The sequence below is a fragment of the Neovison vison genome, chromosome 8 (assembly GCF_020171115.1).
Source record: "Neovison vison isolate M4711 chromosome 8, ASM_NN_V1, whole genome shotgun sequence".
NCBI lineage: Eukaryota > Metazoa > Chordata > Mammalia > Carnivora > Mustelidae > Neogale > Neogale vison.
This window is the reverse complement of record NC_058098.1, coordinates 118721999-118746163: the sequence shown is the minus strand read 5'-3', so window position 1 is coordinate 118746163 and position 24165 is coordinate 118721999. Positions and strand designations below refer to the sequence as shown.

The 24165-nt window shown below is 35.5% G+C and overlaps 2 protein-coding genes across 5 annotated transcripts in view; both read left to right on the top strand.

The window, feature by feature from the left end:
* The window catches only part of SPAST (spastin), a 55853-nt gene extending 40120 nt beyond the window's left edge, over positions 1-15733 (top strand). For both annotated transcript variants that reach the window (XM_044261814.1, XM_044261813.1), the window contains exons 10-17: positions 269-344; positions 578-669; positions 810-889; positions 3742-3784; positions 5099-5178; positions 6975-7045; positions 8396-8436; positions 14333-15733. In XM_044261814.1, coding sequence (XP_044117749.1) covers positions 269-344; positions 578-669; positions 810-889; positions 3742-3784; positions 5099-5178; positions 6975-7045; positions 8396-8436; positions 14333-14455 — 606 coding nt within the window. In that variant the 3' untranslated portion in view covers positions 14456-15733. The remainder of the gene's footprint in view (positions 1-268; positions 345-577; positions 670-809; positions 890-3741; positions 3785-5098; positions 5179-6974; positions 7046-8395; positions 8437-14332) is intronic.
* An 8003-nt stretch (positions 15734-23736) lies between these two features.
* SLC30A6 (solute carrier family 30 member 6) overlaps positions 23737-24165 on the top strand; it is a 42429-nt gene continuing 42000 nt past the window's right edge. Inside the window, exon 1 of one of the 3 annotated variants that reach the window (XM_044261810.1) lies at positions 23737-23799. In XM_044261810.1, coding sequence (XP_044117745.1) covers positions 23797-23799 — 3 coding nt within the window. In that variant the 5' untranslated portion in view covers positions 23737-23796. The remainder of the gene's footprint in view (positions 23800-24165) is intronic. The other 2 variants (XM_044261811.1, XM_044261812.1) reach the window with 2 other exon arrangements.

Here is a 24165-nt window from a genome sequence, read left to right as displayed (position 1 = left end):
CTAGGCCAGATCAAGGTTTCAGCACCAAAAATAGTAATAATAATAATAATAATAATAGTGAAGTACTTACCAGATTGTATTAAATAATAGTCTGTTTTTTTATTATAAAAGGCAATTCAGTATCCCCGCTCCCCACGAATTCCTTAAGCCAAATTTTTGATAATTGCAAAGAAAGGAAATTAAATTCTAGATTTTCAATCATGAAATTTAAGCAGCTGGAATAATGTTGCATTTTATATGTATTACAGTGTAAAATCCCTTGTTTCAGGTGGGAGAAGGAGAGAAATTGGTGAGAGCTCTTTTTGCTGTGGCTCGAGAACTTCAGCCTTCCATAATTTTTATAGGTAAGAACATGTTTTATAACTAAGTTGAGTATTTATGAAATTCCCCTTTCCAAATTTGAAAGAGATGATAGGAAAGATTCAGAAGGAAAAAGTTTTAAAGAAGTGCAAAGTTAAACACTAATGAATTGAGTAGGACCCAGGATATTAATAACTTAAGTAGTAAACAAGATTAATCTCATATGACTCATATAGCTTGGCTTTTAATTAAAATCTTATCCTTGTATTTCCATTAGATGAAGTTGATAGCCTTCTGTGTGAAAGAAGAGAAGGAGAACATGATGCTAGTAGACGTCTAAAAACTGAATTTCTAATAGAATTTGATGGTGTAAGTACTGATTATGGTATTTTTAAGGTGGTAGTATTTTAGTGTACAGTTAAATGACCCAAATTAGAAATACAGATACCTTTATCATGTTTTTGTTATTACTCTATCTAAAAGTACTGAAAAATTTTTTTGGCTTATAGGTACAATCTGCTGGAGATGACAGAGTACTTGTAATGGGTGCAACTAACAGGCCACAAGAGCTGGATGAGGCTGTTCTCAGGTAGGGAGATGATGTAGAAGCACACATCAGTTATAGGTGTATTTATTTCTGTGTTCCTCTCACATATCTCTTATTTCCTTCACTCCTAATTTGAAGACAAAATTCATTATTTTCCTTCTAGTATCCATCCTTCGGCTTTTACTGACTACTAAAGGTTTTGAAGACAGAACTACCATGATCCCACGAGAACTAGTTCACACTCTGGTTTCAGGCAGCCATTCTTAATTCTTCTGATTAGGATTAAATTATCTTAAAACTCTAGAATTGATTCTTATTCCCTTTTACTGGGCTTCATGAGAAGCTGATAAAAGCAGGATTCTTGGGAACTGTTCTGTGTTCTTGTGTGATTGAACAAATTTATTCATTTATTCCCTTCCTACTGGGAGGACAGTTTGAGTCAGTGTAAAATTCTTGGGCCTCCCTTTCTGTTCCTGAGGAATTTATTACATTGCCCCATTGTTTCTAGGATTTAATGTTGCAGAGTAAAAGTCTGAAGCCAGCTTGTGTTTTTTGTTTTTGTTTTTTTTTTTTAAGATTTTATTTATTTGACAGGGAGACACGGCGAGAGAGGGAACACAAGCAGGGGGGAGTGTAAGAGGGAGAAGCAGGCTTCCTGCCAAGCAGGGAAGCCCGATGCGGGGCTTGATCCCTGGACCCTGGGATTTGACCTGAGTCGAAGGCAGACGCCACCCAGGCGCCGGAAGCCAGCCTGCTTTTATTCACATTTATGGATTAACTTGATTTCTTTCTTTTTACTGGATATAATTTCTAACCATTGAAATCTAGTTATATGAAACATATGTTGATCTGTCTTTATTTTTTCTGGGATTTGGTGTTTGCTTAAATTGCTGTTGCTTTGGGAAAGATATTTTGAATACTGTCTTTAATTATTTCTTCCTAATTCATGCTTCTGGTTTTTTTCTTTTATACACAGTTTTTGTATTATGCTGCATCTTTTTGTCTTCCATATCTTTAATTTCCTTTTTAATCCTTTTTAACTCTTAGGTCTTTTTTTGTTTTGTTTTGTTTGTTTTCTTGTTTGTTGTCCTTATTGCTTACTGGGTTTGTGTCTAATCTTCTTTGTGCTACTACTTTTGTAACCTCTGTGCCTGTAGTGGTTGTCTTCTTCATTTTCATTGCTTTCCGGATCTCTGCAATCCCATTTTTTTCATCTTCTTTTGTCTTACTTCCTTGAGCTTTTGTAAGTCATTTCCTTGAGCCCTTATATCTCACTGAATTCTTATTTTATTAGATTTTTTTCATTGAATTATTTTCTTTCATGAAAAGATATTTGATCACAAATTTAACTTGTTCTTGTGTATTTCTCTATGTGTCATTTCCCCCCCTCTTCTTTGGCACTTTAAAGAGATTAGCTGTGTGCTTTTGCCTATTTTGCTTACTATTTTTATTTGAATAAAGGGGAGTTTTCTTGGAAAGTCTAGTTTTGGAGTAATACTATAAGGAAAAGAGCTAGAAAAATAAGATACTGAGCAAGTATCTTGAGTTGTCGTATGAATAGCCTGGACTAACAGGTAGTCTCCCTAAGTCACAGTCAAACCCTACCTGATAAAGATTAGTCAGCACAAGACAACTTATGATCTTCCCAGACTGACTGATGTCTTCTTACAAAGATGATGTATCTTTGAATTTCTTTTTTGGCATCACCTTCATTGCCATTCCCCTGCTCCTTACTAGGTATCACATGATTTGCAGAGCCATTCTTCACATGCTTGTTTAAATATGGGAGGTTGGCTTTATTACTCTTCAAGAGTATACTCTATTTTCTTTGGAATACTCTGTGCTCTGATAGCCATATCTGGAATCTGCAGCAACAGATCCTGTGTGTATCCTCCTTCCTCAGTATGATTTTCATTGCCCTAGGAAACCCCTTCTTCATACACTTTAGTTGTGTATATGTTACCTAAGTTTGTTGATGATAAAATTTACATTTCTGCTCCTGTGGTCCTTGGTTTTAGTTGTTTTCAGTTTCAAGAAGGTAGCAGAGATTTCTTTATTCTGCTTATAACAGGTATTTTGTTTGTTTTGAAACATTATTGCTATTGAAAGCATACACAGGGCGCCTGGGTGGCTCAGTGGGTTAAGCCGCTGCCTTCGGCTCAGGTCATGATCTCAGGGTCCTGGGATCGAGTCCCGCATCAGGCTCTCTGCTCAGCAGGGAGCCTGCTTCCCTCTCTCTCTCTCTGCCTGCCTCTCCATCTACTTGTGATTTCTCTCTGTCAAATAAATAAATAAAATCTTTAAAAAAAAAAAAAGAAAGAAAGAAAGCATACACATACAGGGGTGCCTGAGTGGCTCAGTCAGTTGAGAGTCAATCTCTTGATTTCAGCTCAGGTCATGGTCTTAGGGTCATGAGATTAAGCCCCATATCAGGCTCAGTGTGGAGCCTGCTAGGGATTCTCTCTTTCTCCCTCTCTCCCTCTGCCTGTCCCCTACTTGTGCTCACTCACACTCTCTCTCTCTTTCTTTAAAAACAAACAAACAAAAAAAAGATACACATACATAAATGGTTACTTTAATTCTGACAATACTGAATTAAGATTTTTTAAAACATTATCTGGAGAGTTTTAAAAGAGTAACTCAAGGGATGCCTGGCTGGCTTAGTCAGTAGAACATGAGATTCCTCATCTTGGGGGTTGTAAGTTCAAGCCCCATGTTGGGTGTAGAAATTAAAATCTTTAAAAAAAATAACTAACTAAAAATAACTTCGTACTGATGACTACTAAAATGCATTCAAATATACTTGAAGCTTTTTTCTTGTCATCTGCTACTTGAACTGAGTTACTTTTACTTTCAAAACCATATTTCTGAAATTGAATGAATTCTCTTTTTAGGCGTTTCATCAAACGGGTATATGTGTCTTTGCCAAATGAGGAGGTATGTATCTGCATTTTTTTTTTAAACAGAAACAAGACCTACCACCTTGACAATATTGATCTTCCAATCATTAATATAGACACATTGAAAACCAGTTTGGCAATTTCTTAAAAAGACAAATGTAAACTTAAGACCCAATAATTCCTTTTCTAAGATTCTGCTCACAACAGATGAAAACATATGTCTGCACAAAGATGTGTATAAGAAGTATTATATTTATATATAATAGCCAAGAACTGTAAGGAATCTAAGGTGTTCACCAACCATGGGATAGTGTTTAGCAATAAAAGGATTGAGATATTTATACATGCTATAATACAGAAAAACCCCCAAAAGATACTAAGTGAAAGACAGCACGTGTAAAAGATAACCTATCATATAATTCCATTTGTATGAAATGTCCAGAAAAGGAATATTTCTAGAAACCAAAGGAAATAATGGTTTGCAAAGGCTAGGGGTGGAAGTGGGGATTAACTGCAAACAGGCATAAGTGAACTGATTGGGGTGATAGAAATGTTCTAAAAGTAGATTACGGTGGTGGTTACACAACTGTTTATTTATTAAATTGATTGAATTGAATTATATATTTAAAATGGGGAGATTAATGTCCTATAAATTCATACCTCTATAAAAGTGTTTTTAAAAAATTGTGATTGTTGAGGCACCTGTGTGGCTCAGTGAGTTAGGGATCCAACTCTTGGTTTCCACTTCAATTGTGAGATCAAACCCCACTCAGCCACAGAGTCTGCTTAAGATTCCCTCTGTCTCTCCTTCTCCCTCAGCCCCTCCCCACTGCATTCCTGCACGCTCTCTCTTTAAAATAAATGACTCTTTAGAAACAATAACAGTATTAAATTAAAAATTGTGGTTCTCTAGCTCAGACCCTTAACATCCTTGATAATAGTAGCAGCTACTTCTTTAGTGTTTTATTTGGATTATCTTTAAGTCTCTCACGAACTCTCAAAAAATGGTAGTTTATTTTTCTTTAAAGATTTTACTTATTTGAGAGGAGTGGGGGGTGCACAGGGAGAGATAGAAGCAGACTCCCACTAAGCAGAGAGCCTGATACAGGGCAGGATCCCAGGCCCCTAAGATAATGAACTGAGCCAAAGTCAGATCCTTAACTGACTGAGCCACTGAGGCACCCCCCAAAATGGTAGTTTTAACTCCACTGAATAGACATGAGTGAGGTTCTAAGAGTGATTTGTTTTTGATCATTCAGTTCATAAGTGAGGGTCAGGATTTCAACCTAATTTTTGGGTATTTCATTAAGCCAATTCTTGGGACTGATAATTCTTCAACATTTTTTTTCAGACACGACTACTTTTACTTAAAAATCTATTATGTAAACAAGGAAGCCCATTGACCCAAAAAGAACTAGCACAACTTGCTAGGTGAGTAATTTGATTTGGTCTATTCTTAAAGCTTTTTTCTCTTCTTTTTTTTTTTTTTAGGAATTCTTTTTTGTTTAAGGAAAGCTCAGGTATGGAATGAGTATTTTATCCTTCAGAGAACTTCATCTCATCCTTTATTTCACCTTTTTTCTTATCTCTTATTCTTACATATATATTAAATTTAAATTTCTAGGTAACTCTACAAGACCTGACCTACATATCTGATGATGATACTGTATTCTTTATATAAATTTATTAAAACTTAAAGGGACACCTGGGTGGCTCAGTCAGTTAAGCCTTTGGTCTGCCTTTGGTACAGGTCATGATGCCAGGGGGATGCTAGGACTGGGATCCAGTCCTGCATTGGGCACCTTGCTCAGCATGAAGCCTGCTTCTGCCTATGCCTTCTGCTCTCCCTGCTTGTGCCCTCTCTCTCTCTGACAAATAAATAAATAAATCTTTTTTAAAAACCACTTATTATAAGTGGTATTAAAATAATTTTATAGGGGCACCTGGGTGGCTCAGTGGGTTTGGCCTCTGCCTTCGGCTCAGGTCATGATCTCAGGGTCCTGGGATTGAGCCCCGCATCGGGCTCTCTGCTCAGCGGGGAGCCTGCTTCCCCCCCTCTCTCTGCCTGCCTCTCTTCCTGCTTGTGATCTCTCTCTCTCTCTGTCAAATAAGTAAATGAAATATTTTTTTAAAAAATTTTTATAAAAATTTGGGGTGCCTGGGTGGCTCAGTGGGTTGAGTCTCTGCCTTCGGCTCAGGTCATGATCTCAGAGTCCTGGGATCGAGCCCCACATCTGGCCCTCTGCTCAGCAGGGGGGCTGCTTCCCCCCCCCCACCTTTCTGCCTACTTGTCATCTCTCTCTGTCAAATAAATAAATAAAATCTTTAAAAACAAGTAATAATTTTGTAAAAATTTAAAAATCTCTGCCAACACCAACACAAGTATTTTCATATAAACTTCTCCTCATGTTACACATAATTTTTTTTTAACTTTTGCATCTTCAGCTTTTTTTATGAGTAGTATACTTAAGTAGAAACTAAATATAGAAGGTGGTTCTTGCTGAATTTTAGTCATGAGAATTTTTTTTTTAAGATTTAATTTAATTAATTTATTTATTTGCACAGAGAGAGAGAAATCACAAGTAGGCAGAGAGACAGGCAGAGAGAGGGAGGAAGCAGGCTCCCCACTGAGCAGAGAGCCCGATGCGGGGCTCGTTCCCAGGACCCTGGGATCATGATCTGAGCCGAAGGCAGAGGCTTTAACCCACTGAGCCACCCAGGCGCCCCTGGTCATTAGAAATCTTATAAGGTAATTTAAATACTCAAAAAGTATGTGAATAACTAGTAATTTTAGTAAAAACTCTTTTGAATTCCAAGATACCTATGAAAAAAGAATGAATTCAATACTTAGAAACATTGAGGTTCTTCTTTGTCTTTCCAATGAAGAATTCAGCTAATACTTGATCTCTGTAGTTATATAACATAGTACATGATTAAGTAAATGCTTTCTTTTCCTGTCTTATTTTTCTCCCCTTTGCCTCTAGTTTATAGTTCTTTTGATAATCTGGCTGCCCAGGACTCTACTGTGGGCATCCCATTCAGATGTGCCTCTTTTTGCCAATGTCTTCTACCCCAGTTCCTTCCTTCACCCTGTTTGTCCTACATTTCAAATTGCATAGCTTTCTGCTTGATAACAGAGGCAAACTAGATGTTACCTTCTTTTTACATGGAAATTTTAAATCTGCAAAGATAAAAATAATTTGCTCTTTCTTCCTTCCCATTCTTAGAATGACTGATGGATATTCGGGAAGTGATCTAACAGCTTTGGCAAAAGATGCAGCACTGGGTCCTATCCGAGGTATGTGTAATAGACTTTGAAACATTTAGACCTATTCGTTAGACTACTTTAGAAGTTTAAGAAGTCCTTATTGAGAGGTTTTGTTTCTGTTTTAGTTTTAGTAAGAAATCATTTGAGCTGCTAGAAAACTTGATACAAAGTGGTTTCTAGACTTCTCATGGGGCCACATATGTTCTCCATTGCATGTTCTTTTGATTTCTGTTTGTTCTCACAAAAACAAAAATGTGAAGCCATTCTTAGCTCACAGACCATATAAAGACAGTCAATGGGTGTGTAGACCATGACCTCTGTTTCAAACAACAGATTTCAGGGTTTGTTTTTTTTTTAATTAAAAAAATTTATTATTAGTACAGTTAACATACAAAGTTATATTCATTTCAGATGTACAACATAATGAATAGACAATTCTGTACATTAAATGATGTTCACAATAAATCACCATCTACCCTATGTTTCACTTCTTGGTGGTAGGCAACCAGCAGAAAACACAAAGGAAAAAAAACATTTTTATGCAAGCAAAAAAGAAAAATAAAAGGGACATGTTCTTATCTGTTTTTGGCACTTTTCACGTCAATATTCTGATATCACTTGAAATTAAAGTAAAGAGAAGCTTTTATTTGTATTGTTATATGTTATCTTTTGAGAAATTGCTTTGTTTTGATGCAAGGTTATTTGCTGTTTCTGAAATACCACTATGATACCACTTTAGACTAGGTATTCTCGGCTACTTTTCCACAGCCAGCATGGGCAGTGGGTGGGTGATGCTCTCAGGAATGCACTCAGATTGCTGGCTATGACGATCAAATAGAACATGGAATGGACAACTTCTGGAACACATCTGCAGTGAAACAGTGTATTGACTCAGAATTGCTGCTTTGCAGAAAAATAAGTGTAACCTTGACAATATATTTTGAAGTTCTGGGCAAAAAGCATTCTAGTCAAACTCCTGCTGCCTGGTACATGTCACGAGAGTGGACTCAACCAATACATAATACATAAACCATTTGTATTTTTTCAGAAAATTTTAGCTATTATTCTGAAGCAGATAAAAGTTATTGGGTTTAAAAAAAATAAAGCCTTTGTGAAGAAAAAACTACATTCTTTTAACTTCAGAGTTGTGAAATTTATTGTTCTTAGGCAATATGCAGAGAAAGTGAATGCCTCCCAGTTACTCCTAAAGACTTATCCTAAGCATTTATAAATTGTGCTCTTAATATTAATGTGTATTTTCCTTTTAATAGAAATAACTTAAATTGAACATGTACTATTAGATCATTGTACTCGTTTTTGCTCTTCAGCAATTTAAACTTTGAAATCTTTTTTTTTAAATGGTTGTCTTTTATTTTACAGAACTGAAACCTGAACAAGTGAAGAATATGTCTGCCAGTGAGGTATATTACTTTCTAGTTATCTTTTCTTTGCTCTGGTTCTCTATATTGTAAGTCCTATCTTTTGTCTGGATTTTCATAGTTAATTAGAATCTAGAAAAAGTTAACTTTGCTTTATTTCAAAATATAAGGGTGTATCAAATTACAATCTTTTAATGGTGTTTTTTGATAATATTAAACAGAAAAAAATTATAGAAAACTTAAGAATTTTGTTCTTTGTAACAAGTTAATCCCTTAATATTCTATTTTGTAAGATTTTCAGCATTTGTTTTTGTCCTTATAAAAGCAATACCATTGTAATGTAATTCATTACATTTTAATATGGTAGGCCCTCTTAGGAAAATGCTAGCGCATTTCTTTCGAAAAAGATTGCCTGCAAAATATAAAGTTGGACATGCAGAATTATTGTCATAACTATGTAAGCAAACATTTAAAATCAGTATTATATTTATAATTTATAAGTCAGATATTTTTACTGCCCAAGTTTGTACAGCTATTGAGGAGATAGTGAACTCTTAACATAGAGAATAAATGTATTTGAGTACATTTTGACACTTTTTTTTCTTCAAGCTTCTATGTAAACTTAGTTGTTTTGCGGTATTTTGTGTGTGGTAGTTAATCAGCTGCATTACTAAGAATACCCTCACACTTACTACAACCATCATTCCATTTTTTTTTTAATTTTTTTTTTTTTTTTACATTTAAGATTTTATTTACTTGTCAGAGACACTGAGAGAGGGAACACAAGCAGGGGGAGTAGGAGAGGGAGAAGCAAGCTTCCTGCTGAGCAGGGAACCCAATGTGGGGCTCAATCCCAGGACCCTGAGGTTATGACTTGAGCTGAAGGCCATTGCTTAATGACTGAGCCACCCAGGCGCCCCTACCATTCCATTTTAAAAGTCTAGTTTACCTAGAGTGTGTTTGATATGAATGAAGCCTAGGAATGGAGAATGCTACATGCTTTCTCTCTGGCATTTTTCTGCTATTTCCTTAAAAATGCACATTTAAAATGTAAGTTTCAAGTCCCTTTTTATCTGACTTGTAATTTTAATTCCACATTTTTAAAATTGTTTCTTTACATGTAAGTACAGTACAATTTGTGTTCCCAGTTTGTGTCTTGTGGGTTTTTAAAAATAGTTTAAGTATAATTTATTAATAATATCCCATAAATACATTTTTTTAATGTTCTTAAAGCATAAACCTGATAGTATCTTTCTACCCACAAAGTAAGCATCATGCATGAATTATTTCTTCTCCACACACTGTTCCCATGCCTTGGATCCAGGATAGATAATCTTGATCCCTCGTATACTCTGGCCCCCTACATTCAGACTGTTATTAATTCAGCCAATTATGTGACAATTTGTATTTGTCCCTTGGAAAGACCATGTGGAATAAAGGGACTAATTAAGGCAGTAATGAGCTAAAACCACCAACTGGCAAATAAGTTTGAGTAAGAACCAATCTATAAATTCTCAAATGTCTTAACAGCCAAAATCCACTCATCTCTTCATCTGCAAGTATTCTGTCTGTCTCAAGCTCTAAGGCCATAGCATTTCTTGTGGAAGTCCATTGGGAAGTCCACTTGTATCTATAAATGGAATGCTTTGATACACTTTGATTACTATCTTATAACTGGCAGCCTTATTACTTAAAATAAGTAGGTGGCTACTTAGGGAATGGGAACTCTTACAAGGCTATCCATTATTGCATGAGATAAGAGACCAGTTTTCTACTGATAGTGACTATTAACGTTTGTGTATATTTTGCCCATCCTGAGAATATATACACAATCAAATTTGAGCAACATTTTTCTTTTATTTTTGAAAGACATTTATTTATTATAAAGAAGGAGAGCAAGCAAGTTGGGGGAGGAGTGGAGGGAGAGAATCTTCAAGCAGACTCCCTGCTGAGCAGGGAGCCTCACGTGGGACTTGATCTCATGACCCATGAGATCATGACCTGAGCTGAAACCAAGGTGGATGCTTAACCTAATGAGCCAACCCAGGTGCCCCAGCAACATTTTTCTTCACTGGACAATATCAGCCTAAATATAGTTCCTGTTTTATTTGAAGATGAAAGAAACTTTGAGTTTGTTTTCTTTTTTTAGTAACTCATGACTTTAAAACAAGACAGTTCTGTTGCTATAGGTATGAATAGCCATATAACAAGTTGCCCAAAAACTTAGCTTAAAATGACCACATTTATTATCTCACATTTTCATGGGGTTGGGAATATGGGCAGAGCTTAGTTGAGTCCTCTGCTTTGAGCTCTGTCAGAGGGCTGCAATCAAGGTGTTGGCCCAAGGTCTCTTACAGAGCTGTGATCAAGACGTTGGTTGGGGCTGTAGTCATTACAAGACTCAACTGCAGCAGATCTGCTTCCACACTCACTTACATAGTTCTTTGCCAGGTTCACTTCTTTGTGGGTTGTTGAGGTGAGAGCCTGTTTTCTTAGTCATTGGCTGAAGGCCTCCTTCAGTTCTTTTTCCACATAGGCCTCTCCAACATAGTACTTTCTTCATCAAAGCAAGCAAGACAGGAAGACGAGAAAGCATCAGCAGGATGGAAGTCAAAGTCTTTATAATCCTGAAAGTGAACTCCCATCACTTTCTTAATGTCCAGTCCACATTCAAGGGGAAGGAATTACAGAAGGGCATATATAACAAGAGATGGGAATCATTACATGTCAGAAGATGCCCAACATATCTGTAAATCAATTATAATTTTTTTTTAATGTTTAAAAGGTTACATTTGGCCAGTGAAATCTGCTTTTTACATTAAGATGTGCCCTTTTAACATTACTTTCAAACTTTGAGACGTATTCTTGCATTCTGGTAATCTCAACACCTGGAATCAGGAACTCTACAGGAACCCTGCTTCATTTTTTTTTTTAAGATTTTATTTTTAAGATTTTAAATTCTTCATACCTAACATGGGGCTTGAACTCATAACCCTCAGTTTAAGAGTTGCATGCTCTACCAACTGAGCCAGCAGGGCACCCCAAGAACGCTCATTCATTTAATGGAGAATAATGTTAAGACTCTGGGATTAGAAATTTATACTGCATTATTTTTTATTAGTACTGGTGTTAAATTAGCCTACTCCAATGACAAGAGCCTGAAAAATACACATATTTTAAAAATATTATTAATTCGGGGTGCCTGGGTGGCTCAGTGGGTTAAACCTCTACCTTTGGCTCAGGTCATGATCTCAGGGTCCTGGGATCAAGCCCATATCGGGCTCTCTACTCAGCGGGGAGCCTGCTTCCCCTCACCTCTTTCTGCCTGCCTCTCTGCCTACTTGTGATCTCTATCAAATAAATAAAATCTTTTAAAAAAAAGTATATATATAAATAAATCTTTAAAAAATTATTAATTCACTCGGATAGAGTACATTTATTTCAATATTTCAGCATAACATCTACCTGAATTTTAATCCCACACCTAAAATATAATTTTATCCAACTTTTTGAAAAATATATAAGGAAGAACCTTATTTTAGACTAAACTTTAGAGAGGAACACTAAAAACTTAGTAAAACTGTTGAATGAATTACAAGAAATGACAGTATTGGTATCGTTTGTGACCATTGTACTAATTATATTGGGTTACATTGTTACAAGTTTTGGTTCTACTGTATACTTTTATCCAGTTTATTTTTAATCTGATGGGTTTTTCTAAAGATTTTATTTATTCATGAGAGACAGAGAGGCAGAGGCAGGAGAGGCAGGTTCCCCATGGAGCAGGGAGCCCAATGTGGGGCTCAATCCCAGGATGCTGGGATCATGACCTGAGACGAAGGCAGCTGCTTAACCATCTGAACCACCCAGGTGCTCTAATCTAATAGTTTAAGTATTAATAATTTGGTAGTAGTTTTAGCTGTTAGTCTTGGACTTACAAGTTAATATTTATAAAATGCTTAAACCAGTCTGGCAAATAGTGGATGCTATGTAAGTATCCATAGAATAACTTTAAAATACATAAATGATAATAATGGCATTTTATTATGGAGATTAAATAAATTATTTTATCAGTCACATTTATGAGAGGAGAGGAAAATACAAGTAGTTTGGTTTCTAAAATCTTATACTAGAATTTTTTTTAGTCATTATTCAGTACAACTGTAATGATTAAGGGTATTATCAGGCACTGGTATATATACACACATTTGACTTTTATAGAATATAAAGAATATTTTATGAGAATAGAAACAAATAATTATATTGGAATTCTGTGTTTTTAAAAGGTAGTGCTAAAAATTGTTGGCTATAAATTCAGGGTACAATGTACTCTGTTTTTAAAGCACAGTTTGGGGTGCCTGACTGACTCAATGAGTAGAGCATGTGACTCTTAATCTCAGGGTCATGAGTTCAAACCCCATGTTGGTCACAGAGCCTACTTAAAAATAAATAAAATAAAAAATAAAGCATAGTTTGTATCCACCTTAACTTTGACTTTGTTATTTCATTAGTTTGTTTCGATAAGCTATCTTTGCCATTTATTTTTCTCTTTCTCAAATTAGCTACTAGTTGCTTTTCCTGTTGCATATATTCATCTGTTACTAACTTCAAAATATCATATATAAATTTCATATATATTTATGTGCACCGTTCTATGCAGTTCAATTGAAATTTCATCGAAAGCTCTTAAGACTAATTTCTGCAACAAATACATTTTATTCAAGAATATCATAGGTAGTAGATTACATTCATCATCCTTCTACTCTTTGGGCTTTAGGAAGAGCCAGTGTGTGTTTTAGTTAAAAAAACGAGTTGGGCTCATATGATTATGTGGTAACAATATGTCCTTTTCCTTTTTGACTTAGATTAATCTACAGTTTACAAGTGTGGGTGATTTTCTCAATCTGTGCTCATCTAGATATCAGAGGGTGTGAAATAATTAGATTCGGTTTTATAAGAGTAATAAAAAGAAGAATATATATGAATATCAGTTGATATTTTATCTCAAATTGTCCTTTAACTTATTTTTGGGCAAAATGCACATGTATGTATCGGTGACAATTTTAAAACTGTTTAATTTTGTGCCAAGCTCCTTTTGAGTTTTCAAGGTGTTCAGGTAATTATAGATACATGTTGACTCAGCATTGTTTTATTCTACATTCTCATAGCCAATTAAAAAGGTCAGAAAATGAGGAGCACCTGGGTGGCTCAGTCGGTTAAGTGTCTGCCTTTGGCTCAGATCATGGTCTCACTGTTCTGGGATTGAGCCCCACGTGAGGCTCCCTGCTCAGCGAGGAGTCTGCTTCTCCCTTTCCCTCTGCCTTTCTCCTGGCTTGTGTGTGCTCTCTCTCTCTCTCTCTCTCTGTGTGTCTCTCATATAAAATCTTTTTAAAAGGTCAGAAAATGAGGCCAAATTAATACAAAATGTATTATAAGTAATATTAGTATTAGAAAATTTCAGATACAAGCATCCTGTATGTTGTGAAAAGCATTATTTCCTTAAAAGTCTCATGTGCTTCTTGTAAACCATCTTCCTTTCTAATAAACCCAGCATGAATTTAGCTAGAGTATGCTTGGTGAGACTTGAGAATTCTGAATGATATAATTGCGATTCTTTTTTCTGCTTGTCTGTATTTGTCAAATTTTCTATAATGAGTGTTTTCTGTTTTTATAATGGGAAAATATTGGGACTTAAATTTTTAATACCTAAGAAATTAAACACATATAATAAAAGTATATTAATATAGCATATAAGATTTCTTATATAGCAAACTTGCCTAACATATAATAACAAGTAAAATATGATTGGCACGATTTTCTAAGAATACATTTATATATATTTATAACAATAATAAGCAGCATCATTACTTTAATCTATCTTTGGGTTAACTACTGAATATATTTCATTTGTACTGTCATGTGTTTTCTTAAAATCTAGATGAGAAATATTCGATTATCTGACTTCACTGAATCCTTGAAAAAGATAAAACGCAGCGTGAGCCCTCAAACCTTAGAAGCATACATACGTTGGAACAAGGACTTTGGCGATACCACTGTTTAAGGAAAGACCTTTGTAAGCCTGCAGAACACTTTGCTTTTGAAGAGAGAAACATGCCATATTAATTGAATAGTTATCAGCTACAGAAATTGAGCCTAAGTTTACAGGACTTTTCAGAGTCTTACAATTACTTGTGCACCCCAACAGATGCACCATAAAACAAAATTTAAATAAAATATACAGTGCAAATGGAGTATTTTGTTGAAGGCCTGTTCATGGTTATCCCAATGGGCGCTGTAAGTTAGAGCACAACAAAAACTGATTCTGGTCTTCTTTACCAATATAATTATGATGTAAATAATAATTTGTATATTGTGTTGCAGATGAAAGTATTCCAGAGACAGTGAATGGTAGAAGACACAAGCGCCTTTGGTTGTTTGTCTTCTGATGTCTTTTCTTAAAATAGTAATTTTTTCTATTTTCCTTTCCTACTGTTGTCTTTACTACAGATTAGAATGCCAAACACTCTATAAGTTCCTTTTTGTTCTTTTCTTTTATAAGTCCATTGTGCCAAATGAAACTTCTTCCTATGTAACAGTAATAGGAAAAAGTATTTTGAAGGTTTTTCTTTTTCATAAATCTACACATTAAACATTGTGTTTCACTTTTCATTTTTCTATTACCTTGTTACCAATTTAGAAAAGAATTTGTTGATAGCATCAAAGCAAATCTAGTAAAATAGAAAAAGAGATGGTTAGAAGGTTTGAGTCATTCTGTCATTACAACATGTAGATCAGTCCTCGTGTGACATGAAGGTATCTTTTTCTAATATATCTGTCAGAAATCTATTGTAGACTGTTAATTTGTTCCTAATGGAGTTTATTTTCTGCTAGAATTATTCTAATATTTAAGAAGGCCAAGTTTAACTGCTGTAAAAGTGGTTCCTGTGTGAGAGAAGGGAAGAACTGAGAGCTAAGACATTTCTAATTTATTGCTTATTGCTTTCTTACTGTTTACAGGATAATTATAAGCCAATGGATCTACCATCTTTTATTCTTAATAATTATTAATCCCCTCAATGAACCTTTAAAAAATTAATGAATTTTTATACATTGCATACATTTTATAGGTTTCTTGTGCTCACTTTGTTAACGAAAAAGTTAGTCTGTTAATCTGTCTCTTGTTCCCCAAGAATGTACAGTAATTCTGTTTCTCGTTTGTATAAGTATGCCTGAGTTTTATTATAAAACTGTCATTGTAGGAGGTAGAGACTCATATCATGGCTTTTTAAATATTGTAATAAAGGCAAATGGATATTTGCCCTTAGTTTACTGTTTAAAAGTTTGTTTACAGAAATTTTCTTTGGTGCTTTTATGTAAAATGTCATGGACGGAAAGAATAATTTCATAGTAGTAACAAAGATTTTTTTCATTTAGGAAAAATATCTTTGGTTTTGAGAGAATACATTAAAATTAAAAACTTGACCCATCTAGATAAGAATTTTATAATGAAGACATACATTCTTCTTAATTTTAAGCTTGTTCCTGTTAAAGATTTACCTACATATAGAAGATGTATGGTTTAAGGTAATGTGCTATTTGTAGCTATAATTTAAATGTCTCCTCTAATCATGACCTTAGAACTCCCTGGATAACAGAAATGAGGGTTGAAGTAAATAGGGGGAAAAAAACAACAAAAAAAAAACTAAGCCAGAAAAAACTAAGCCAGAATCATGCCCATTTTCAGTCATATGTTATATCTTTTTAAGATCTCAAATATTAAAGCATCAATTATAAAATACTGGTAATGAAAGATGATGCAGTATTCATGATGACAAGAATTAGGAATATCCAAAGTTAAAACATTCTCAATAAAGTTCATAAAATTTCACTTTGTATTTTCATTTAGAAAAGAATTAACATCGTTGATACTTGAATAACAGTTGGTTATACTAAATGTCTGTGCTTCATGTCCAACTTTTAAAATGTAATCTTTAAATTTATCATGATTCTGTCTGCACTAATGTAGCTCACTATTTTTATTGGAATAGTTTTTAGATCACAAAGATATCAAATATTAAAAGTCAAGCTAATATTGTCATAAACACTGAGTCAGAATTATATTACTGTATGAATAACAATTCATACAGTATAGAAGTTATTTCACTTCCCTGACCAAAGTCTGAAGTTGAACTTAGTGCTAGTGAACTATTTTCTATGAATTACTTTTTACTTTACTTTATTTTATTTTTAGTTTAAGCTGGGCTTTTTTTTCTCCTCATAAAATGACTATGAAAATAAGATGATGATACAGTAAGAGGTGAAAGGGATTGGTCTGGTATTTTTCAATAAAGGTAGAATTTGCCGAGGGTTTCTGAATTGTTAGACTTAGGTTGTGACCTTTTAGATTCTACATTGAGCTTCCTGTCATTAATTTCTTAGAAGTTAATGCCTAAACATGAAAGGTTAGTGTGCTCCTGTTAATATGGCAGTGTTTTGTAAACTATATTAAAACTTGTTATACTGGACTTTGAGACAAGGGAAGTCAATACTATTTTTCCCAGTTATCTTAACAGTAGGAGTTTATTCTAAGTCTGCCATTGAGGTTATTAGATTTCTCACTATGCTTTGTGCTTAGGAAGAAGTGGAGGAAAAACAGATACTAGAATTACAATTTAAGTAAATAAACAGCAGTCTTTATTTATAGAGTAAAATTCTGTATATTTTGTACAAAAATTAATTCTTTTGGTAGAATGAACCATTTACAGTTTGGCTTTGGACTCAAGTCAAAGTATTTTCCTTGAAATGCTTATCTCAGCTTTTAATCTGATCTTTGTATCTTATTTCAGGAAAAAAAAATGAACTAAAAAGTTTAGCTGCATAAAGTAGGTTTTTATCCTAATGGCTTGGAAATAAATTATAAATTTTATTTTGCCTTTAATTTTTTTATTTGAAACTTTTTGAAGTTTCAGTGGTTGCAGTCTAGCAGTGAAGGAGTAGCTTGTATTGTACTAACTCTTGACAATAATTATAATCTGAACATAATCTATAATATATAATAATATATTGATATATAATATCAATAATTATAATCTGAAAGATTAGAAAACTCTAGAGAGCAAGCAAAAACAGGCAGAAACTGCACAAAATCATGTACTAGAAGAGATCCACATTAACTAGCTTTTACCCCAAGGGCAATTTCCAGTTTGTGCAATGTGCTTAGAAACAGACTTTAAGCAGAATGAACGGTCTTTCTGGGCTGGGGACCCATTTGGGACTTGTAAAACAGCTACAAATTAGGAGGGAAATCTTAAGAGTTTTAGATATAAGCCCCAGGATATGCCTACAAATTTCTTTCAAATCCTTAGTGGACTCCAAAATTGTACCTGTGTAGTGTAATATTCAAAGGAACCTACCAGAAAGCAGTAGTTGAAATCTAACGAACTGTAGAGAAACTGTATTCTGGGGGAATACAGAATTTGAAATTCAAATTCCACTAAAAGGGGTTTAGTAAATACAATGGGTTTTCCACTGAAATCCAAAAAGGACCATAATAAGGAAGAAGGACAACATCCTAGATGTAAGGGCCATCTTTGTTAGGACTGTGGGCAAAAGGATAAACTCACTGTAACAAAGCTTAAAATCAAGTTTTCACAGCATCAAGATTATCCATTGTAATTTAACAGCTAGCCAGAGAGAACACATTTTTTTTTTTTAAGATTTTATTTTTTTTGACAGAGACACAGCGAGAGAGGGAACACATGCAGGGGAATGGAATAAGGAATGGAATAAGGAGAAGCAGGGTTCCCGCAGAGCAGGGAGTCCGATGCTGGGCTTGATCCCAGGACCCTGGATCATGACCTGAGCCAAAGGCAGATGCTTAATGACTGAGCCACCCAGGCACCCCAAGAACACATTTTTTTAGAAGAAAATAGAATCCAGAGTTTTCACAACATATCCACAAAGTCCAGTACACAATAAAAAAGTTACTAATCATACCATGAAAATGTATACCCATAATCAATATAAAACATGTAAAAGCAAATACAGAGATAATTCACAAGGTAGAATTAACAAAATTATTTTTTTTCAAAATTATTTTAAAACTTGTAAGACAATAGGAAAAAAAGATGAATGAACAGATTAGGATTTTTGGTGGAGAAATAGATACTGAAAACCAAAGGGAAAGTCTGGTAATGAAAAAAACTGAAATGAAACATAGTATCTGGAATAAATTTCACTGGATGGGCTTCAGATTGAACTGGACACAGCAGAGGAAAGACAGCTGGAAGACACGCTGATAACAATTATCAAACTCAAGCACAGAGAGAAAGAAAAAATAGCAAAGGTTTGATACCTGTGGGAAAATACCAATCTAATTTACCTCTGGGTTGAGGCCCAAAAGGAGAGGAGAGGAAGAGAATGGTGGAAAATAAACACTTGATGCAGTAATGCCTAATGTTTTCCTTAAACTATTGAAAGACATCAACTTACAGATCCAAAAAGTTCTGTGAATCCCAGGCATAATAAATACAGCAAAGACCACGTCTGGATACATCAGATTGCCAAAAAATAGAAAAGTGAAAAAAATCTATAAGCAGTCAGAAAGGGAAAATGACATTATATTCAAACAATCATTGACCTCAGAATATGGACTAATCAAAATGGTAAATGGACAAGACAGGGACTGTCCTCACAGAGGCCCAGGATAACTAAAGCAAAGTTTGACCAGTCTCTTTTTAAACCATTGATTGCCAGTCTAATGGAACTTCCAACTGTTAGGCCTTAGAGCTGGTCTGAATTGAAGGTTTATCACGTTTATACTTAACATGTTTTCTTTGGAATGTTCCCTTATACAATAAATAGAAATAATACAATAGAAACAAAACAGAACAAGACTTTATAGTACAGATAAAGAATAGCAAAAGCAGGTGGAAGGAGAATAATGGCAAAAATACTTTCAAAATAAAAGTCTAATGATTTTACACAAAGATCTAGATCTAATTGCAAAACAGTATACTTCCAAACTAAAAGGGCTAATTATTCAACATAAACCGTTTCTGTGATTTTATTTCTACTTTGTTGAGTGTGGGTTGTTTGTTGTTGTTGTTGTTTTTTCCAAATAGGGGTGTTGGAGTTGTCAAATGCTTTTTCTGCATCTATTGAGATGATCATGTGATTTTTTCCCCCTTATCAATAGGCTGTATTGCATTGTTTGATTTTCATTTGTTAAGCCAACTTTGCATTCCTTTGATAATTTGCACTCATTCACAGTGTATGATTCCTTTTATATGTTGGTGGATTCATTTTGCTATTTTGTTGAGGTTTTTTCGTTTCGTTTTGTTTTTTTGCATCCATATTCACATGGGATGTTGGTCTGTAGTTTTCTTGTCTTTTTCTAGTTTTGGTATCAGGGTAATTCTTTGTAGACTGAATTGGAAAGTGTTCCCTCCTATTTTGGGGAAGAGTTTGTGAACGGTTGGTGCTAATTCTTTAAATGTTTGGCAGAATTCACAAGTAAAGAAGCCATCTTTGAGTTTTGCTTTGTGGAAAGTTTTTTTTTTTTTTTTAAGATTTTATTTATTTATTTGTCAAAGACAGCACAGGCAGGCAGAGTGGCAGGCAGAGGCAGAGGGAGAAAAGCAAGCTCCCTGCTGAGCAAGGAGCCCAATGTGGGACTTGATCCCAGGATGCTGGGATCATGACCTGAAATGAACTGACTGAGCCAACCTAGCGTTCCTGTGGAAAGTTTTTAAATTTTTTAAAAGATTTTATTTATTTATTTGACAGAGCGATCACAAGTAGGCAGAGAGGCAGGCAGAGAGAGGAAGGGAAGCAGGCTCCCCGCTAAGCAGAGAGCCCAATGGGGGACTTGATCCTAGGATCCTGGAATCATGACCTAAGCCAAAGGCAGAGGCTTTAACCCACTGAGCCACCTAGGCGCCTAAGTTTTTAAATTATAAATTCAATCTTTTGTTAAACATTTAGTCAGTTATTCTATTTATACTTGAGTCAGTTTCAGTAGTTTGTGTCTTTGTAGAAATTAGTCTGTTTCATCTGTTATTTAATTTGTTGGTATGCAATTGTTTATAATATTCCCTATCCTCCTTTTATCTGTAAAACCAGCAGTAACTTGTCCTCTTCTTCCTTTCCTGATTTCAGTATTCTTTCTTATGTCATCAGTAAAGCTTTGTCAATTTTGTTGAACTTTTCAAAGAGCCAATATTTGGTTTTGTGAATTTTTCTCTATTGTTTTCCTATTCCCCACTTCATTTATTTCCTCTCCAAGATTTATTACTTCCTTTGCTTGCTCTAGTTTGCTCTTTTTCTATTATGATCAAAGGTTAGGGGTGCCTGAGTGGCTCATATGGGTTAAAGCCTCTACCTTCGGCTCAGGCCATGATCCCAGGGTCCTGGGATCGAGCCCCGCATCGGGCTTTCTGCTCAGTGGGAAACGTGCTTCCCACTCTTTCTCTGCCTGCCTCTCTGCCTACTTGTGATCTCTGTCTGTCAAATAAATAAATAAAATCTTTTTTAAAAAATAGATTATTGACTTGAGATCTTTCTTCCTTTTAAAATGTAGGCATTAATAGCTTAAATTTCTGCCTGCAGCTTTTGCTGTATCCAATAAGTTTTAGTATATTGAGTTTTCATTTTCATTCATCTTAATGTATTTTCAAAGTTCTGTTGGAATTTCTTCTTTGACCCACTGACTATTAAAGACTATGGTTTTAAGATTATGCTTTTTAATTTCCATAACAAATTTCCTTTAATTATGGGTTTCTAATTTTATTCCAGTATATTTGGAGAACATACTATCTATTATTTTAATCCCTTCAAATTTATTGATGGTTGTTTTATGGTCTAACATATGTACTCTCCTGGAAAATGCTTCATTTGCACCTGAGAAGAATGTATATTCTGCTGTTAGGTGGTATATTCTAGATATGTTAGGTATAATAGGTATATAGTATTGTTCAAGTCTTCCTTTTGTTGTTTCCTATCATTTTATACCCAATTGCCTGTAGTATATTTTTTTCTTAAAATAGCTTGAGAGATTTCTTTTTGATATGTCTAAACCCTGTTAAACTCACCAGTAAGGAATTATGTAAAGGCACATGCCTACGGTTGAATTCTTTAAGGTCATTAAAACAACATTCTGGAAAAATTAAGATATAGGGAAAAGTTAGAATACACCCTTACATGAAGTAGGCAGACTACAGTATATACTATTTGATTCCAATTCTAAAAAGACTGTAAAGAAACTTCAAAAATCAGGAATGATTTCCTCCGGGTAAATAAGGCAATAATGTCCTAATCTATTGCTTCCAATCTTGTCCAGGAGTAGTAAGCACAGAGTAGCAGGTAAGGTTTTAGAATTAGGTTCTGTAACACAGAATTCCAGTTCTGCCATTAAGTAAGTATGTGATGTTGGCATACAATTTTCCAAGCAGGGACTAATAATAGTATCTATACCAAATGCGGGTTAGGAGGATTAAATAAGCTAGTCCATGTTAAACTCATAAAACAGTATCTACCATGTAAGTGCTTAGTAAATGTTCATTATTACTATCCACCTACAGTCCATTCTCCATACCACCATTTAAAGGTCACTCCTTTGTTAAAACCCTCCACAGGCTTCCTTTCTCACTTAGAAAACAAAACAAAACAAAAGACAGAATCGGTCTCCTTACCCCTACATTAGAAATTCCTGTTTGATCTGATCCATTTGCCATTTAGATCTCTTCATTAGATCTCCAAACACACTGCCTTCTTTGAGACCTTGAAACACTTCTGCTTGTTTTTGACTTACGTATTTAGATTTTATCCTGCCTGGAATAATTTTCACAGAAAGACTTTGTCATTCAGAAGTCAAATTTACTTTCCTTCGAGAAAGTTCTTGGACTACTTTCCTTAGAGAAGCTTCTTGGACTACTATGAATTAGCAACCGTCACTCTCTGTAGCATAACATTTTCTACATGACACTATCAATATATTAGACATTTTTCCCTCCCTACTTGTTTTCTGTCTCTTTTAAGTAATTAAAGCTTTCTGTCTCTAAGTAATTAATATTACTTGCATTATAAAATTAATCTCATGGGTTTTTAGGTAGTGTTTTAGGATAGTACATGGTATTCTATATTTGGTCTCAGTTCAAATTCAGCTACTGTGGAGAACCAGCTGTATGCCTCTGGGCAAATTTCTTATTCTTCCTGCTTCCTCAAAAGGGAATACTATTTATTTCACAAAGTATGGCAAAAAAGTAAATCACACAACATAGGTAAAAGCACTTAAGCACTAAATGAAATTTTCCTAACATTACAAATAAACCCTAAGCAAATACAAATCAAAACCACAATGCGATACCTCACAAACCGAATGACTAAAATTAACAATTCAGAATACACAGATGTTGCTGAGGATGTGGAGAAAGGGAGACCCTCCTACTCTACTTGTGGGAATGCAAGCTGGTGTAGCCGCTCTGGAAAACAGTATGGAGGGTCCTCAAAAAGTTGAAAATACAGCTACCCTACTAACCAGTAATTGCACTACTAGGTATTTACCCCAAGATACAAATGTAGTGATCTGAAGGGGCACCTGCACCCCAATGTTTATAGCAGCAATGTCCACAATGGCCAAACTATGGCAAGAACCTAGACGTCCATCAACAGAAGAATGGATAAAGGGGATGTGGTATGTATATATACAATGGAATACTACTCAGCCACCCAAGGGAAAAAAAAAATGGAATCTTGCCATTTGCAAAGAGGTGGATGGAACTAGAGGGTATTATGTGAAGCGAAAAAACAGAAAGATAATTATCATGATCTCATATGTGGATTTTAAGAAACAAAATGGGATCCTAGGGTAAGGGAAGGGGGGAAAACCAAGATGACATCAGAGAGGGAGACAAAACACAAGAGACTTTTAATGATAGGAAACAAACTAAGGGTTGTTGGTGGGGGAGGGGTGGAGCAGGGCGGGTGAAGGGATAACTGGGTGATGGACATTATAGAGGGCAGGTGATGTAATGAGCACTAGGTGTTATATACAACTAATGAATGACCTCTACCTCTGAAACTAGTAATACATTATATGTGAATTGATTGCATTTAAATAAAAAGACATCATACAATTAAAAAAAAAAAAAACCTAAGGGCTCCTTAACAAGGTCTCTAGCTCTCCACCTACCCACCAAATGCCTCGGTGGGGCCAACCTAGCCTCTGTCTTCACCTCCGTAGAACGCCGGGACAGCCGGAGAGAGGGCGGGAACAAGAGACAGTGCACGCATTTCCGCCCCCGCGTCTCTCTCCGCCAATCGGCGTCTGATGCCCCACCCCTTCCGCTCTAGGGAAACCTGCTCCCAGAGCATCTTCCGGCGGGAGCTGTGCCTCTCCTTATCATGGTGAGTTGGCTGCGGTTATGAGGGGTTCTGTCCTAGGTGATTCCTCTTATCGTCTTTCATTCCCGTGCGGCTTTGACAAGCCTCAGCTGCCCAGAGGTGGGGTCCTGGGAGTCGTGCTTGGTTCCCCACACCCCACAGGAGAAGCGGTGACGGCGGAAGCATTCCCCCCCAGATCTGATTCCCTCAGTCCCCTTCACCCGGCTGGTTAGACGCTGGGGGTCCCGGCCCTGCTCCGAGCCGAGCTTTCAGTTTTTAGCGAGCTTATGACTTCTCCCTTGCGGAGATTTACTTCATACGGAGCTAAAAGTCTTGGCCGGAGTCAGCGTCTACACCCCCGAAGGCTCTGAAAACAAGTCCACAGCTACA